A 16,751-nucleotide genomic window follows, 5' to 3' on the forward strand; every position below is an offset into this window, starting at 1 on the left:
GATCTTACGAACAACTGGAGATTAAATTAAATTGTTTGAATGTCCTTTTCCAATTAGTTAGTTGTGGTAATTACTAGCATGATGCTATGTAGTCATTTGGTGACTTGGGGCTGGGTTTTACAGCCCGACCCTCCCGACCCATCATAGAACCCCTACAGTACAGAAGGAGGCCATTCGGCCCATCGAGCCTGCACCGACAACAATCCCACCCAGGCCCTATCCCCGCAACCCCACATATTCACGCTGCTAATCCCCCTGACACTAAGGGGCAATTGAGCTTGGCCAATCCACCTAACCCGCACATCTTTGGACTGTGGGAGAAAACCCACACAGATACGGGGAGAATGTGCAAACTCCACACAGGCAGTGACCCGAGGTCGGAAGTGAACCTGGGTCCCTGGCGCTGTGAGGCAGCAGTGCTAACCACTGTGCCATCCATTAGTACTTTCACTGTATCCCAATACACGTGACAATAATAAATCAAATCAGATCAGATCTTTTTGGAAGGCGGGTGGGGGGTGGAGGCTGACATAGTCTTAAAATTAAAGGCTGGACCACTTAAAAGGTAAATTAAGAAACATTTTTCCACACAAAAGGTAGTAGAAATCAGATAGTGAGTGCTGGGACAATTAGAGGTTTCAGGATTCTGATCAGTAGATTTTTGTTAGACAAGGAAATCGAGGGATACGGAGCCAAGGCACGTAAATGGAGCCATGAACGTCAGTGCAGGCTCAGGAGCTGAGTAGCCCACTCCTCTTTCTGTGTTCCACAGAAGTTTCTCAGCTGAACCTGAACTTGTCCTTTCCTAACCTTCAGAGCAGATGCATTTCCCACCAGGGAGGACTGAAAACAATCTGAAAGAATCCAGACGACCATTTATTCACCTTCTCCTCTTGCTAGGAGCAATGGAAGCATCCTCCTCTGTCTCACCACTTCCTGCAAGGGTGATTTTGGTGGCACAGTGGTTAACACTGCTGCCTCACAGAGCCAGGGACCCGAGTTCAATTCCCAGCTTGGATCACTGTCTGTGTGGAGTTTGCACGTTCTCCCCGTGTCTGCGTGGGTTTCCTCCGGGTGCTCTGGTTTCCTCCCACAGTCTGAAGGACGTGCTGGTTAGGTGCATTGGCCATACTAAATTCTCCCTCAGTGTGTCTGAAATCCATCAGGTAAATAAATTTAAGTTTGTTTCAAGTTTATTAACTAGTGTCACAAGTAGGCTGACATTAACATTGCAATGAAGTTACTGTGAAAATCCCCTAGTCGCCACACTCCGGCACCTGTCCCTAATAGTCCCTCTGACACTAAGGGGCAATTTAGCATGGCCAGTCAACCTAACCCGCACATCGTTGGAGATTAAATAATGCAGAAAAATTTCACCTCTCGGTGCTCGCTACTACCTGCGATTTGAATTTGCCTTTGCTGAAGAGTCCAATTTTTTTTCTTTCAATGTTAAAATACAAAGTTTTTTTAAAGTTTATTTATTAGTCACAAGTAGGCTTACATTAACACTGCAATGAACTTACTGTGAAAATCCCCTGGTCGCCCACACTCCGGCTCCTGTTTGAGTACACTGAGGGAGAATTTAGCATGGCCATTGCACCAAACCAGCATGTCTTTTGGACTGTGGGAGGAAACCCATGCAGACACTGGGGGAATGTGCAGACTCCGCACAGACAGTGACCCAAGCCAGGATTTGAACCCATAAGATCATAAGACATAGGAGCAGAATTAGGCCACTCGGCCCATCGAGTCTGCTCCGCCATTCAATCATGGCTGATATTTTTCTCATCCCCATTCTCCTGCCTTTTCCCCATAACCCCGATCCCCTATTAAACAAGAACCTATCTATCTCCGTCTTAAAGACACTCAATGACCTGGCCTCCACAGCCTGCTGCAGCAAAGAGTTCCACAGATTCACCACTCTCTGGCTGAAGAAATTCCTCCTCATCTCTGTTTTAAAGGATGGTCCCTTTAGTCTGAGGTTGTGCCCTCTGGTTCTAGTTTTTCTACTAGTGGAAACATCCTCTCCACGTCCACTCTATCCAGGCCTCGCAGTACCCTATAAGTTTCAATAAGATCCCCCCCCCCCTCATCTTTCTAAACTCCAAATGAGTACAGACCCAGAGTCCTCAACCGTTCCTCATACGACAAGCTCTTCATTCCAGGGATCATTCTAGTGAACCTCCTCTGGACCCTTTCCAAGGCCAGCACATTCTTCCTTGGATATGGGGCCCAAAACTGCTCACAATACTCCAAATGGGGTCTGACCAGAGCCTTATACAGCCTCAGAATTACATCACTGCTCTTGTATTCTAGCCCTCTCGACTTGAATGCTAACATTGCATTTGCCTTCCTAACTGCCAACTGAATCTGCACGTTAACCTTAAGAGAATCTTGAACAATGACTCCCAAGTCCTTTTGTGTTTCTGATTTCCTAAGAATTTTCCCATTTAGAAAATAGTCTATGCCTCCATTCCTCCTTCCAAAGTGCATAACCTCACACTTTTCCACATTGTATTCCATCTGCCACTTCTTTGCCCACTCTCCAAACCTGTCCAAGTCCTTCTGCAGCCCCCCTACTTTCTCAATACTACCTGTCCCTCTACATTTCTTTGTATCTTCTGCAAATTTAGCAACAGCGCCTTCAGTTCCTTCCTCCAAATCGTTAATGTACATTGTGAAAAGTTGTGGTCCCAGCACTGACCCCTGAGGCACACCACTAGTCACCGGCCGCCATCCTGAAAAAGACCCCTTTATCCCCACTCTCTGCCTTCTGCCAGTCAGCCAACCCTCTATCCACGCCAGGATCTTACCCTTAACACTATGGGCACTTATTTAACAGAATCCTATGCGGCTCCTTTTGCTCCTATGCGGCACTGGGTCCCTGGTGCTGTGAGGCAGCAGTGCTAACCACTGTGCCGTCCCGCCACACACGCCAAACACATGCTACTGCATCAGGTCAAGAAGAAAAAGGGGTTTACTTTCCCTCCCTGCAGCTCCTTCATCCTTGCGTGTGCGGTTGGCCCTCCTAAGTATGTTTTGTTTTCCCTCTCGTGCAGGTCATTGGGCCATTGTTAGGGAAGGCCTCACCAACCCCTGGATTCCTGACAGCTGGTCATGGGGCGGAGTCGCATCAGCCCACTGCCCGTTGTGGGCCGAGTTCTACATAGATAAAGACTTTGGTAGGAAAGTGCCGTTTGGAAATGGCAGCGCAGTGACTGTTGAGCAAGCAGATGGGAGCACAAAGGACGAGCGGTGACACACAGCGACCGTGCGCCGCCATGTCACTGGACAGTTATCACAGAACCGCTATTCGTCCATGAAGCGCGTGAGTGACAGAATGTGAAAGGATCTAATCTGCCTCTTAACTATTAACCTTCGGTTGTGATGTGATTCGTTTCTGCTGCAAATAAGTATGTTTTTAAAAAAAAACAAACATAATCACTTGTTTATTTTTGAGGGGTAGCTAGGAAGAGGAGAGATTTTTTTTTTAAGTGGAAGAAAGGATATTTTATGCCAAAGTGGGGATTTAACAGTACGTTATTAATGTACTTGATTTTGAAAAAAAAGAGAGCGTCATTTAGTTCCTTCCTCCTTCCCTACAGCTCAAAAATATTCAAAGTACTGCACTATTTTCATTCAATACCACTGACGTAGCTTGAATTGAGAAGCTAAACACGAGAGAGACAGCTGCTGCCAGCATTTTGTGCATTGGGTAACACAAGTGAACAGGTTGTATTTGTATGTCAACCTTCCCCAAAATAGTTCAACGAAAAAGATTTTATTTTGTGATTATTTTTTTTCCCCTTTTTGCACAGAACTTTAGGATATATTTGTTCCTATTCTGGTATTAGCAATATATTAAAAAAATAAGATAAATAATAGATTCTATTTGTACTGAGTTTGCAATGGTACAGTACTTTCTCAGAGAGTGCGAATGTTTGGTACGCCAAGATTGCGTCTGTTGCACATTAGTAACATACTGCTGGGGTCGGCAAACGTAGCTTTTGCCTGAGCCCAGAGGGTTAAAAGGGAAGGATATGTGCTCTACGGTAAGATGGTGCTAGCACAGTGCAGTCACTTCCACAGTCTGACGTTTGAGTGTCGACTGGCTCATGTTAGCCTGTGACTAGAATGCCAAAACGGTACCATTTATGACTGTTACTATAATTACAACTTGTAATATGAGACTGTATGTTACTCTGAAATTGCACCTTTGATTAAAGAGCTAATAAACTTAACAAATGTGAGCAAATTGTTCATGCCCCCGTCATTGTCAGAGATATAAAGACCATTTAAATATTCGCCGTATGTTGATTACAAAACGCTAGCTTTCAAATGCTGCAGTGAGCTCTGATTTCCTCTGGAGGAAAGGAAATTCCTCTCCTGGTCCTGCGTGTTCTGGCACCAACAACTCTGGTGTAATTTAGTAATGTGCTGGGACCTGCACAGGTTATTGACGTAGCCAAGAAGGAAAAGGCTGGAATATTTTACCACTTGTAGGATGTGAAAATAATGGAGTGGAAAGAAAACAAGGTGTGGAAAATAGGCAGAATAAAATGGGAAAAAGGAAAACATAGAGAGAGAGAGCATTCCCCTCTCCGACCCGTGTTCCCCCTCTGCGACCCGTGTTCCCCCTCTGCGACCCGTGTTCCCCCTCTGCGACCCGTGTTCCACCTCTGCGACCCGTGTTCCCCCTCTGCGACCCGTGTTCCCCCTCTGCGACCCGTGTTCCCCCTCTGCGACCCGTGTTCCCCCTCTGCGACCCGTGTTCCCCCTCTGCGACCCGTGTTCCCCCTCTGCGACCCGTGTTCCCCCTCTGCGACCCGTGTTCCCCCTCTGCGACCCGTGTTCCCCCTCTGCGACCCGTGTTCCCCCTCTGCGACCCGTGTTCCCCCTCTGCGACCCGTGTTCCCCCTCTGCGACCCGTGTTCCCCCTCTGCGACCCGTGTTCCCCCTCTGCGACCCGTGTTCCCCCTCTGCGACCCGTGTTCCCCCTCTGCGACCCGTGTTCCCCCTCTGCGACCCGTGTTCCCCCTCTGCGACCCGTGTTCCCCCTCTGCGACCCGTGTTCCCCCTCTGCGACCCGTGTTCCCCCTCTGCGACCCGTGTTCCCCCTCTGCGACCCGTGTTCCCCCTCTGCGACCCGTGTTCCCCCTCTGCGACCCGTGTTCCCCCTCTGCGACCCGTGTTCCCCCTCTGCGACCCGTGTTCCCCCTCTGCGACCCGTGTTCCCCCTCTGCGACCCGTGTTCCCCCTCTGCGACCCGTGTTCCCCCTCTGCGACCCGTGTTCCCCCTCTGCGACCCGTGTTCCCCCTCTGCGACCCGTGTTCCCCCTCTGCGACCCGTGTTCCCCCTCTGCGACCCGTGTTCCCCCTCTGCGACCCGTGTTCCCCCTCTGCGACCCGTGTTCCCCCTCTGCGACCCGTGTTCCCCCTCTGCGACCCGTGTTCCCCCTCTGCGACCCGTGTTCCCCCTCTGCGACCCGTGTTCCCCCTCTGCGACCCGTGTTCCCCCTCTGCGACCCGTGTTCCCCCTCTGCGACCCGTGTTCCCCCTCTGCGACCCGTGTTCCCCCTCTGCGACCCGTGTTCCCCCTCTGCGACCCGTGTTCCCCCTCTGCGACCCGTGTTCCCCCTCTGCGACCCGTGTTCCCCCTCTGCGACCCGTGTTCCCCCTCTGCGACCCGTGTTCCCCCTCTGCGACCCGTGTTCCCCCTCTGCGACCCGTGTTCCCCCTCTGCGACCCGTGTTCCCCCTCTGCGACCCGTGTTCCCCCTCTGCGACCCGTGTTCCCCCTCTGCGACCCGTGTTCCCCCTCTGCGACCCGTGTTCCCCCTCTGCGACCCGTGTTCCCCCTCTGCGACCCGTGTTCCCCCTCTGCGACCCGTGTTCCCCCTCTGCGACCCGTGTTCCCCCTCTGCGACCCGTGTTCCCCCTCTGCGACCCGTGTTCCCCCTCTGCGACCCGTGTTCCCCCTCTGCGACCCGTGTTCCCCCTCTGCGACCCGTGTTCCCCCTCTGCGACCCGTGTTCCCCCTCTGCGACCCGTGTTCCCCCTCTGCGACCCGTGTTCCCCCTCTGCGACCCGTGTTCCCCCTCTGCGACCCGTGTTCCCCCTCTGCGACCCGTGTTCCCCCTCTGCGACCCGTGTTCCCCCTCTCACTCTCTCAGTCTAACCCATGTTCTCTTCCCCCTGCCTTTATCATTTTTCCCTAAGCATCTGTGCCCTTACTCCCCCTGCCCATGTCTTTCCTCCAGTCCCCCACTGTGTTCTGTCCACATTGCCCTTGAGAATACAATGAAAACATTTGAGGGAGGTGACTGAAGAATTGGGTGTGAGATGGTGAAACAGTGAGGGTAGTGTGAGTTGGTGTGTGCTGAGAAGGAGATTTAAAGTGGCATCCATCAGCGAGGGGATGTGGTATATTACTGCGAGGTGTATCAGAGTGCCGCAGAGGAGAACGTGAGGGCGCTGAGAGAATGATAGCCATCAGGACATGCTAGGACAGTTTGCCAGTTCTAATGTGGTCATTGAACCTTTCACGGCACTGGATCCAGGTTATTGGGACCACGCTTCGACTGCAGACAGCCTCTGCAATCTCCCGCCACACCAGATAGGTCAGGCTGACTGGCCTTCTCCTGTTCTCAAGAAAAAGGATAATTGATGAGGGAAGGGCTGTGAATGTAGTTTATATGGACATTAGCAAGGCTTCTGACAAGGTCACACATGGCAGACTGGTACAAAAACTAAAATCACATGGGATTTGGGGTGGGTTGGATAGATGGATACAGAACTGGCTTGGTTATAGAAGACAGAGAGTAGCAGCGGAAGGGTGTTTTTCAGAATGGAGATCTGTAGCTAGTGGTGTTCCACAGGGATCAGTGCTGGGACCTCTGTTGTTTGTAGTATATATAAATGATCTGGGGGAAAATATGGATGGTCTGATTAGTAAGTTTGTGGATACCACGCAGATTGGCGGAGTTGCTGATCATGCCAGGGATTGTCAGAGAATACAGCAGCATATAGATAAATTGGAGACTTGGGCACAGAAATGGCAGATGGAGTTTAATCCGGACAAATGCAAGGCGATGAATTTTGGAGGATCAAATTTCAGTGTGAATTATACTGTAAATGGCAGAACCCTTTGGAACATTAACATACAGAGGGATCTGGGCGTGCAGGTCCACAGTTCCCTAAAAATGACAACACTGGTGGCCAAGGTGATTAAGAAGGCATATGGCATGCTTGCCTTCATCAGCCGGGGCATTGACTCGGGAAATCATGTTGCATCTGTAGGTTAGGCTGCATTTGGAGTATTGCGTGCAGTTCTGGTCACCACACTACCAGAAAGACGTGGAAGCTTTGGAGAGAGTGCAAAGAAGGTTCATCAGGATGTTGCCTGGTCTCAAGGGCGTTGGCTATGAAGGGAGGTTGAATAAACTAGGATTACTTTCATTGGAAAGACGGAGGCTAAGGGGAGAATTATAGAGGTCAACAAAATTCTGAGAGGCATAGATGGGGTGGATAGTCAGAGGCTTTTTCCCAGGGTGGAAGTGTCAATTACAAGGGGGCACAGGTTCAAGGTGACAGGAGGAATGTTTAAGGGAGATGTGCGGGGGAGGTTTTTCACAGAGTGGTGGGTGCTGGAACATGCTGCCAGAGAAGGTGGTGGAAATAGGCACATTAGCAACATTTAAAAGGCATCTGAATGGATACATGAATAGGGAGGGAATAGAGGGATACAGACTGAATATGGGCAGAAGGTTTTTTTTAGTTAGGGCATCATGATCGGCACAAACTTGGTAGGCTGAAGGACCTGTTCCTGTGCTGTACTTTGTTCTTTGTTCTTCTGGCTCTGATTGCTTTAACCATCATGGCCAGTCTACTGTCAATCATTGGCAAAGTGATAGAACTGGTCATCAACAGTGCTATCAAGCGGCAGTTAGCAATAACCTGCTCACTGAGGCTCAGTTTGGGTTCCATTAGGACTATGCGGCACCAAACCTCGTTACAGCCGTGTTTCAAACATGGACAAAAGAGCTGAACTCAAGAGGTGAGGTGAGAGTGACTACCCTTGATATCAAGGCAGTATTTGGCCAAGTGCGGCATCAAGGAGCCTGAGCAAAACTGGAGTCAATGGGAATCGGAGGGAAAACTCTCCACTAGTTGGAGTCATACCTAACACAAAGGAAGATGGTTGTGGTTCTTGGAGGTCAATCATCTCAGTCCCAGGACATTACTGCAGCAATTCGTCAGGATAGTGTTTTATTCCCAACTACCTTCAGCTGCTTCAACAATGACCTTGCCTCCATAATAAGGTCATAAATGCATGTTCGCTGTTGACTGCACAATGTTCAGCACCATTCGCACCTCCTCAGATACTGAAGCAGTCCATGTCCATGTGTAGCAAGTCCTGGACAATATTTAGGCTTGTGCTAATAAGTAGCAAGTAATAATTGTGTCACATAAGTGCCAGAAAATGACCATCTCCAACTAGAGAGAATCTAACCATTGGCCCTTGACATTCAATGGCATTGACATTGCTGAATCCCCCATTATCAACACCCCAGGGTTGCCATTGACCAGAATCTGAACTGGACTAGCCATATAAATACTGTGGCTATCAGAGTAGGTCAAAGGCTAGGAACCCAGCAGCGAATAGTTCACCTCCTGACTCCCCAAATTCTGTCCACCATCTACAAGGCACAAGTCGCGAGTGTAATGAAATACTTTGCACTTGTCTGGATGAGTGCAGCTCCAACTACACACAAGAAGCTTGACACCATCCAGGACAAAGCAACCTACTTGATTTGCACTTTATATACCACTATAAACATTCACACCCTCCACCACCGACAGGCAGTGGCATTAGTATGCACGATCTACAAGACCTTCCTTCCATACCCACATCATGGTGGCGCACAGCGCAAGGGACCCAGGTTCAATTCCAGCCTTGGGTAACTGTGTGGAGTTTGCACGTTCTCCCCGTGCCTGTGAGGGTTTCCTCTCAAAGTCCAAAGATGTGCAGGTTAGGTGGATTGGCCATGCTAAATTGTCCCTTACTGTCCAAAATGCATAGGTTCGGGGGATTAGCGGGTGAATACATGGGGTTACAGTGATAGGGTCTGTGTAAGATGTTCTTTCGGACAGTTGGTGCAGACTCAGTGGGCCGAATGGCCTGTGTCTGCATTTTAGGGATTCTATGCTGAGCCCCAAATTCTCCATTCTTGTTGGCAGTAATGGCGGGACATGCAACATTGAATAATTCTGGCCGATATCACTGTTCCTTCGCTGCCACTGGGTCAGAACCCTGGAACTGCCTTCCTAACAGCAGTGTGTGTGTTCCTAAACCACATGGAATGCAACAGTTCAAGAAGACAGCACACCTGCACCTTCTCAAGGGAAATGAAGGATGGGCAATTGAGCTAGTCAGCAATACCCACATTCCTTGAACAAATATAAAAAACTCACCTCCCTCCCTCATTGGTTGTGGAACTCAGAAACAGGAAGCTATTGAAGTGGCTCAGTTAGAGAGCCAGGGAAAAGCCTTCTGCTGGGCTTTTTTTGCTATGCTCCTGCCATTCTTCCAGGGACTAAGTTGAGAAAATTCTGTCCAATGTTTCAGGTCATTGAGTGCAATCTACAAGGCACAATTTCATCAAAACTTCTGAGTTTTGATGAAATGTCAGAATGGAAAGATTGAGCTGAAATTTTTGATTTGATTTATTATTGTCACATGTATTAGTATACAGTGAAAAGTATTGTTTCTTGCGCGCTATACAGATAAAGCGTACCGTTCATAGAGAAGGAAAGGAGAGAATGCAGAATGTAGTGTTACAGTCATAGCTAGGGTATAGAGAAGGATCACCTTAGTGCAAGATAGGTCCATTCAAAAGTCTGATGGCAGCAGGGAAGAAGCCATTCTTGAGTCGGTTGGTACGTGACCTCAGACTTTTGTATCTTTTTCCCGAAGGAAGAAGGTGGAAGCAAGAATGTCCGGGGTGTGTGGGGTCCTTTATTATGCTGGCTTTTCCAAGGCAGCGGGAAGTGTAGACAGAGTCAATGGATGGGAGGCTGGTTTGCGTGATGGACTGGGCTTCGTTCACAACCCTTTGTAGTTTCTTGTGATCTTGAGCAGAGCAGGAGCCATTTTCCTGTTTAATTCGCAAGCCCAATGTTGGGCTGATTTCTGGGTCATGCATGCAGATGTGTGCGTGGCAGGAAATTGAGTGCAACCTTCTAGGAGGAGGCCAATTAAGAAGCTTGCCTCGGGAGTGCTGTCCAATTAAGGACAGTGGGCGAGCGATCTGAGGGCACAGCGGGCTAATCAGAGCTTTTGTAGTGAAGGCTGGGTGGCCGATCCCCAGTGAATATCATGTGCTGTTGAGGTAAATGGCACAAGAGACGGGGCACCAGAAGGAGGCAGTGTTCTGCTGATGGGACTGGCAGCCAGTTCCTCACTCAAACCGCTATCTGGTGGATCAAGCAAGGATTTGCCTGTGGATGAGGAGTTGAGGATTGTCCTTTAAAGTGACAACTGCACATGGCTCTCTGACCTCCTCTGCTCTGCTCTCAGCTCCTGAGTGTAGACGAGTTTTAGCAGACGGGATCGGAACACCAGCAGCTATATTCCCTAGCCTTCTAAAAATGCCCACTAATTGCCTCTGCAATTATCTTAATCAGTTTCCTGTTGCATGTTGCTGTCACTGTCTCCTAGAAAAGTGCAAGAAGGTGGGAACACATCAATGAGCCCACTCAACATGTCATTTGTTGTTTCCTGACCTTCCCACATCCAAGTCCAACTCCAAAGTTTGGGGGGCCGGGAGGGGGTGGGGTGCACCCCTTGTTAACTCTGCCCTTCTCTCCAGACATGCTACCTGACCTGCATCTCAGCATTTTGTTGTTTTATTTCAGATTTCCAACATCTGCAATATTTTGTTTTTGTCCTAACTACTGATTATCTTACAAAAGGTTTCATTTGTGGCCCTTTTCATAAAAGGCCCCATTGAACTTGATCTTAATGTCTCCCTCTTCAAAGTAAAGAAAATTATTCTAAGTATAGAGTTTGTTGTGTAGCTCACCACAGTTCATGGTCCAGTTGCTGAGGATAGTACGCGGTTTCGGGCAGACACTTCAATCAAAATACAGGCTATCATTAAAACCTACTGTAGAATGGCCAGAAACTAATTATAACCATTAACCAAATGTACTTTATTTCAAGAATCATTTACATTTTATATTAAATGTCTTCAGCTCATTGGGATCGGAGGGAGTATGTAAAGCATTTCCTTTAGTAACCCATACATAACTACTGCTGTGTTACTATCAGCATTAGCCCCTCTTTCATATTGTTATAACTGGACACGTTGATGTCCTCAACTTTGCTAAGGATGAGGTCCTCTGCATTGCAAACAAAGGACATCTCTATAAACAGCGGGATAACAGGAAATATGCTTCATTTTCATTAGGTGGAGATACGGCGTTGGACTGAGGTGGGCACAGTAAGAAGTCTCACAACACCAGGTTAAAGTCCAACAGGTTTATTTGGAATCATGAGCTTTCAGAGCGTTGATCCTTTATCAGGTGAGTGGAAGTTAGTTCACAAGCACGGCATATATAGGCAAAGACACAATTGCAAGATAATTCCAGATTGGAATGCAGGAATACAGGTGGAATGCAGATCATTCTAATATATGCCATGTTTGTGAACTAACCCCCACTCATCTGATGAAGGAGCAGTGCTCCGAAAGCTCGTGATTCCAAACCTGTTGGACTTTGACCTGGTGTTGTCAGACTTCTTACTGTGTTCATTTTCATTATGTGGGGAGGCCGGTGTTGGACTGGGGTAAACACAGTAAGAAGTTTAACAACACCAGGTTAAAGTCCAACAGGTTTATTTGGTAGCAGAAGCCACACAAGCTTTCGGAGCTCCAAGCCCCTTCTTCAGGTGAGTGGGAACTCTGTTCACAAACAGGGCATATAAAGACACAGACTCAATTTACATGAATAATGGTTGGAATGCGAATACTTACAGCTAATCAAGTCTTTAAGAAACAAAACATTGTTCCCACTCACCTGAAGAAGGGGCTTGGAGCTCCGAAAGCTTGTGTGGCTTTTGCTACCAAATAAACCTGTTGGACTTTAACCTGGTGTTGTTAAACTTCTTACTTCATTTTCATTAACACCAAATCATTTTTGTGAATATCAACCAATAAACCTCATTTCAGCCTTTTTGTTTTCTCAAGGATTTTGTGGTTCCTTTCTGTGAGTTACTATTTGCGGATTAAGATTCTTTGCTGGTGGTGTGTCTGACAGACATAAGCAGTAATTCTCCGGATCCCACTCTAAGTGCTGCCACCAGCGGGAATGTCGGAGACACTCCCATTGGCCCTGGCAGCGTTTCGCTGATCCTATTCAGCTTGTTTACATTAGCTATCTCTCCCCCCATCAGGAATCACGCTGCGCTGAACAGTCCAGGAGTGTACCCCGCTGAAATCAGCCATCAACTGCTTAGCTGACAGTCAAGACCACTCCCTGCTTTTCTTTGTGTCAAAAGAAATGACTTCCCGCTGCCTCGGAAAAGCAGCCAGCATAATCAAGGACCCCACGCACCCAGGGCATACTCTCTTCCACCTTCTTCTGTTGGGAAAAAGATACAAATGTCTGAGGTCACGTACCAACCAACTCAAAAATAGCTTCTTCTCTGCTGCCATCAGACTTATGAATGGATCTACCATATATTAAACTGTTCTTTCCCTACACCCTAGCTATGGTTGTGACACTATATTCTGCACCCTCTTCTTCCCTTCTCCCCTAGTATTCTATGAACGGTATGCTTTGTCTATATAGCGTGCAAGAAACAATACTTTTCGCTGTATCCCAATAGATGTGACAATAATAAATCAAATCAAATCAAAAAACCAAAGAGAAAACAACACATGATCTAATTGAATGGCAGAGCAAGCTCAGGGGGCCAGACGGCCTACTCCTGCTCCTAGTTCTTATGTTCTTATGTTATCTCTTTCATCAGAGCACATTGTTTGATTTGGTACTATGGACTAACCTCTGAAAGTCTGTACTGCAGCAAGACCCCGGGAAAAACCATTCATCCCTGGCTGGAATTCTCCGCCGGAATTCTCTCCGGCACTCAGCCAAATTCCCTTTTACTGCAGCAGATCCCACCTCGGGTGAGGTTGGAAAATCCGGCCTTCTGTAACTGAATTGATCCCTGAAAATGTAGTTCATTATAAGACTGAATAGATATTAAACGCACTGTCCATGAAAAAATGTGATGTAGCTAAAGCAAATCTGTAGTTTTTCCCCATGACAACAGCATCTTAATGTTTCTACCCTTCGGACAAACCCACGATAATAGAATGAGGTGTGATTCTGAAAGTGGACCTAGTGTATGAGCATGAGGGGGGTGCATGAAAGCAGGGTTTTCAGCTTGTAGGCAATAAAGCAGAGATTTAGATTGACGCATATAATGCCTCATGAGTCTCCAATCCCATTTAATGATGAGAGAACCATAATAAGCAGACCTGCGTTCTTGCATAGCACCTTGTCATGTCCTCATGATGTCCCAGAATGGCAATGAATGATATTGATACAGTATTAACAGGGTCTAAGGAGGTGAACATTGATCAGGGGAAAGCAAAATCATGTAGAAGGTGTCCGGTGCTTCAATTAACAATTCTTTCACTAAGGATCTGACATGTTTGTTAAGTAGAATATTGTCATTACTCTAAGGTCAATTTCAAATCCAAGGGAGCCACAGCAGTGGCCAGACTTGTGAGACTTCTGGGAGCCAATGATTAACCTCATGAGCCATTGTTCAAATGGACAAGATTCTACATCCTCACCTGATATGTCATTGACAACATGAATCTGATGTCTGACTTAATTTATATGAATGGTCCTTCTGAGGATCTCATTGGATGATGTGAGGAGAATGGCTAAAGATTACAGAGAATACAAGCAGAGGAGGTGGCCAATCAGCCCATCAGGTGTCTGCTGTCTGAAAGAGAAGCTATTTCATAGCCCTTTGCTGTAGCCTTGTAGATCTTGCAACGTTTAATGCATAAACATGCCTTGCATGTTTCATAAGCTGTCTGCCTCTATCCCCTCCCTACCCCGCCATCCCCCCAGCACCCCCCCCCCCGCCACGACTCTTAGCTTACAATATTTTCCCCCTCAACTCTCCTTTATTTCTGAGCCATACTCTTTTAATCCATGCCCCCGCTGACCCCCACTGCCATGAGAAATAAATCCTTACATATCCACTCTGTCGAGACCTCCCTCATCATTTTATGCAGTTAAACTAAAGCTTCTCTCAGCCTCTTCTATCTCAAAGATAAAACCCCAGCCTATCCAATCATGACGCTTGGTAGCGTGAAAAAAAAAAGTGAAAAAGCAGAAAAATGAAGCAAACGGGTTCATTGAGAAGCTTTGCAGGCAAGAGCGAAAAGCCAATGATAAAAGTGATTCTGAGAAGCCAAGTCAGAGTCACCCTGAAACTTGGAAAGAGAAGTGCAGTGTTAAAAGAATGGGACCAGACAGAACAGCTGTGGTGAAAAGAGGAAGTACTTCAGGGTTACTGAGACGTGATTGTACCAACAATGTAGGCTTTGATCTCCCCTGGAGCTGTCAGTGGGAAAGTTTTTAGCTGTTAATGCACCATCTGCTCCTTATGCCAACCAAGTCGGCTAGTCCCTTCTTTTATGTGGTTTGGGTTGTCAGTCAAGCAGCCTCAAACAACTCAATGGAGCAAAAAGTGGTTGTATAAACAAGCCCCAATGACTGACAGCCTCTTGTCAATCAAAGCAGTTGAAAGAGACCATGCAGTAGCTGTTGCTCTTTCAAAGTTAAAAGAGGATCTCCCTCGTGAAACTGACAGCCTCCTGTCAATCAGAGCTGTTGAAAGAGGTTTCAGAGCAGCTGGGGCTTATGAGAGAAAGCAGGGGGGGATCACCCGACTGAAACTGACAGGTCTTTTAAATCAGAGCAGTTTAAAGAGGCCGAGTCCCACACCGGACCTATGAAATTAACCAAGGGCAATCTCTTCTATAGAATGGAGTGCTGCTGTGATTCTGAAGGCCTCCAGGTGTGCAGGGGATTTTAATGTTTTGAAGAACGCAGGCAGTAATAAAGATCTTTACCAGAATGATGTCTGAAATCGCCATCCTGAGAGTGATTACCACGTTTCCCAAAGCAACAAGAAGGAGTCCAGCCATGAGAGCCCTATCCTGGGGGAGACCCCCGAGGTCAAGCCCTTCCCCCCACCAGCCTGAGACCCACCCAACCCCTAGCACCCCAACACCCAGATTCCTTAAATCAGTCCAACCAGATTCTCGCCCGCTCTGGAAAAGAATCTGAGTTTATGCTGATAGCGGGGGGCATGGGGGAAAGCTTGGGACAGGATCGATGCCTGGTGGGAATCCCAATTTGACCCTCTCGCTCGATCCAGTGAGCCATCAGGATTCCCGGCTGGGGCTAGTGGTCCCAGAGAATCGCCCCCACAACAATGTTGCAAATCAATTGCACATTGCCTCACAGGAGAATATTTTGTTCACCAAAAGCATATACATTGACTGTTTTTGTTCTTAAGAGGGCATACAGATCTTTGTAATTTGTAATCAATGATGCTGACATTGAACAGGAACTATCAATGCAACAATTAAATCCGTCTTTACAACAAGCTTGATGTTTTAAAGTCACTGTTGAGAAGTAAACGGTGGCTTCTACAATATGCTTCCTGGTAAAATTGGCCAGATTAAATTTTGTTTCGATTTTAGGACTCAACTTTGCTGTAAAATTGAAGAAGATTTGCTTTGATCTTTATGAAAATGTGTCATTGGGTAAGAAGTATTGATCTGGGTAAAGCAGCCATTACAAATTAAGGAAGCAATCTTTTGAGCCCCTTGGTGTTTTAAGGAGGGTACTTGTCAAGGATCCATTGTCAAGAAGAAGCCCTAAAGGTTCAGGTGTTTAACGCAAGATAGCCTTGCAAGTGAAGACAATTTCTGGGAAACATGTGTATTTTTACCCAGAAACTTTGATGTATCTTTTAAGAATGGGCCCCGTTCCTCAAAGCGAGGTAAATTAGCTCTTGCAGAAGACATTTGAAGTGATTGAGCCAAGGTTATTAGTTCTGGAAGGAGGAAATTAACAAAATGAGGATTCCTGCAATGGAGTTGTTCGACTAAATATCACTCTGGATGAGTGATGTGAATGAATAGCTATTTTAAAGAAAAATTATATCTCTTTCGAAAGGAATGAAAGAAGCGACAGCTCAATAACAACCTACATTTATATAGCACCTTTAATGTAATGAAACATCTCAAGGTCTTAGAATTCTACAGTGCAGAAGGAGGCCATTCAGCCCATCGAGTCTGCACCGACCACAATCCTACCCAGGCCCCATCCCCATAACACCATGCATTTAACCTTGCTAGTCCCCCAACACTAAGGGACAATTTAGCATAGCCAATCCACCTAACCCACACATCTTTGGGGTGTGGGAGGAAACTGGAGCACCCGGAAGAAACTCACGCAGGCACGGGGAGAACGTGCAAACTCCACACAGACAGTGACCCAAGCCAGAAATCAAACCCAGGTCCCTGGTGCAGTGAGGCAGCAGTGTTAACCACTGTGCCGCCCTTATGCTTCACAAGAACATTACAAAAATGAATATGACACCACACAAGAAAATATTTGGTCAGATGAGCAAAAGCTTGGCCAAAGAGGTAG

At 47.3% G+C, this 16,751-nt stretch overlaps 1 protein-coding gene across 5 annotated transcripts in view; it reads left to right on the forward strand.

Annotated features, from left to right (window-relative positions):
* Positions 1 to 16,751, forward strand: part of eepd1 (endonuclease/exonuclease/phosphatase family domain containing 1) — a 197,636-nt gene that overhangs the window by 179,375 nt on the left and 1,510 nt on the right. For 2 of the 5 annotated variants that reach the window (XR_013500905.1, XR_013500906.1), the window contains exons 9-10: positions 3,060 to 3,328; positions 12,454 to 12,767. Coding sequence is in view for 2 of the 5 variants with exons in the window: in XM_078241983.1 (XP_078098109.1) it covers positions 3,060 to 3,259 (200 nt within the window). In the remaining 3 variants the exon portion in view is untranslated. Of the gene's footprint in view, positions 1 to 3,059; positions 4,256 to 12,453; positions 12,768 to 16,751 lie in introns of those variants that run through there. The other 3 variants (XM_078241983.1, XM_078241992.1, XR_013500904.1) reach the window with 2 other exon arrangements.

This window comes from Mustelus asterias, chromosome 2, assembly GCF_964213995.1.
Source record: "Mustelus asterias chromosome 2, sMusAst1.hap1.1, whole genome shotgun sequence".
Taxonomy (NCBI): Eukaryota; Metazoa; Chordata; class Chondrichthyes; order Carcharhiniformes; family Triakidae; genus Mustelus; species Mustelus asterias.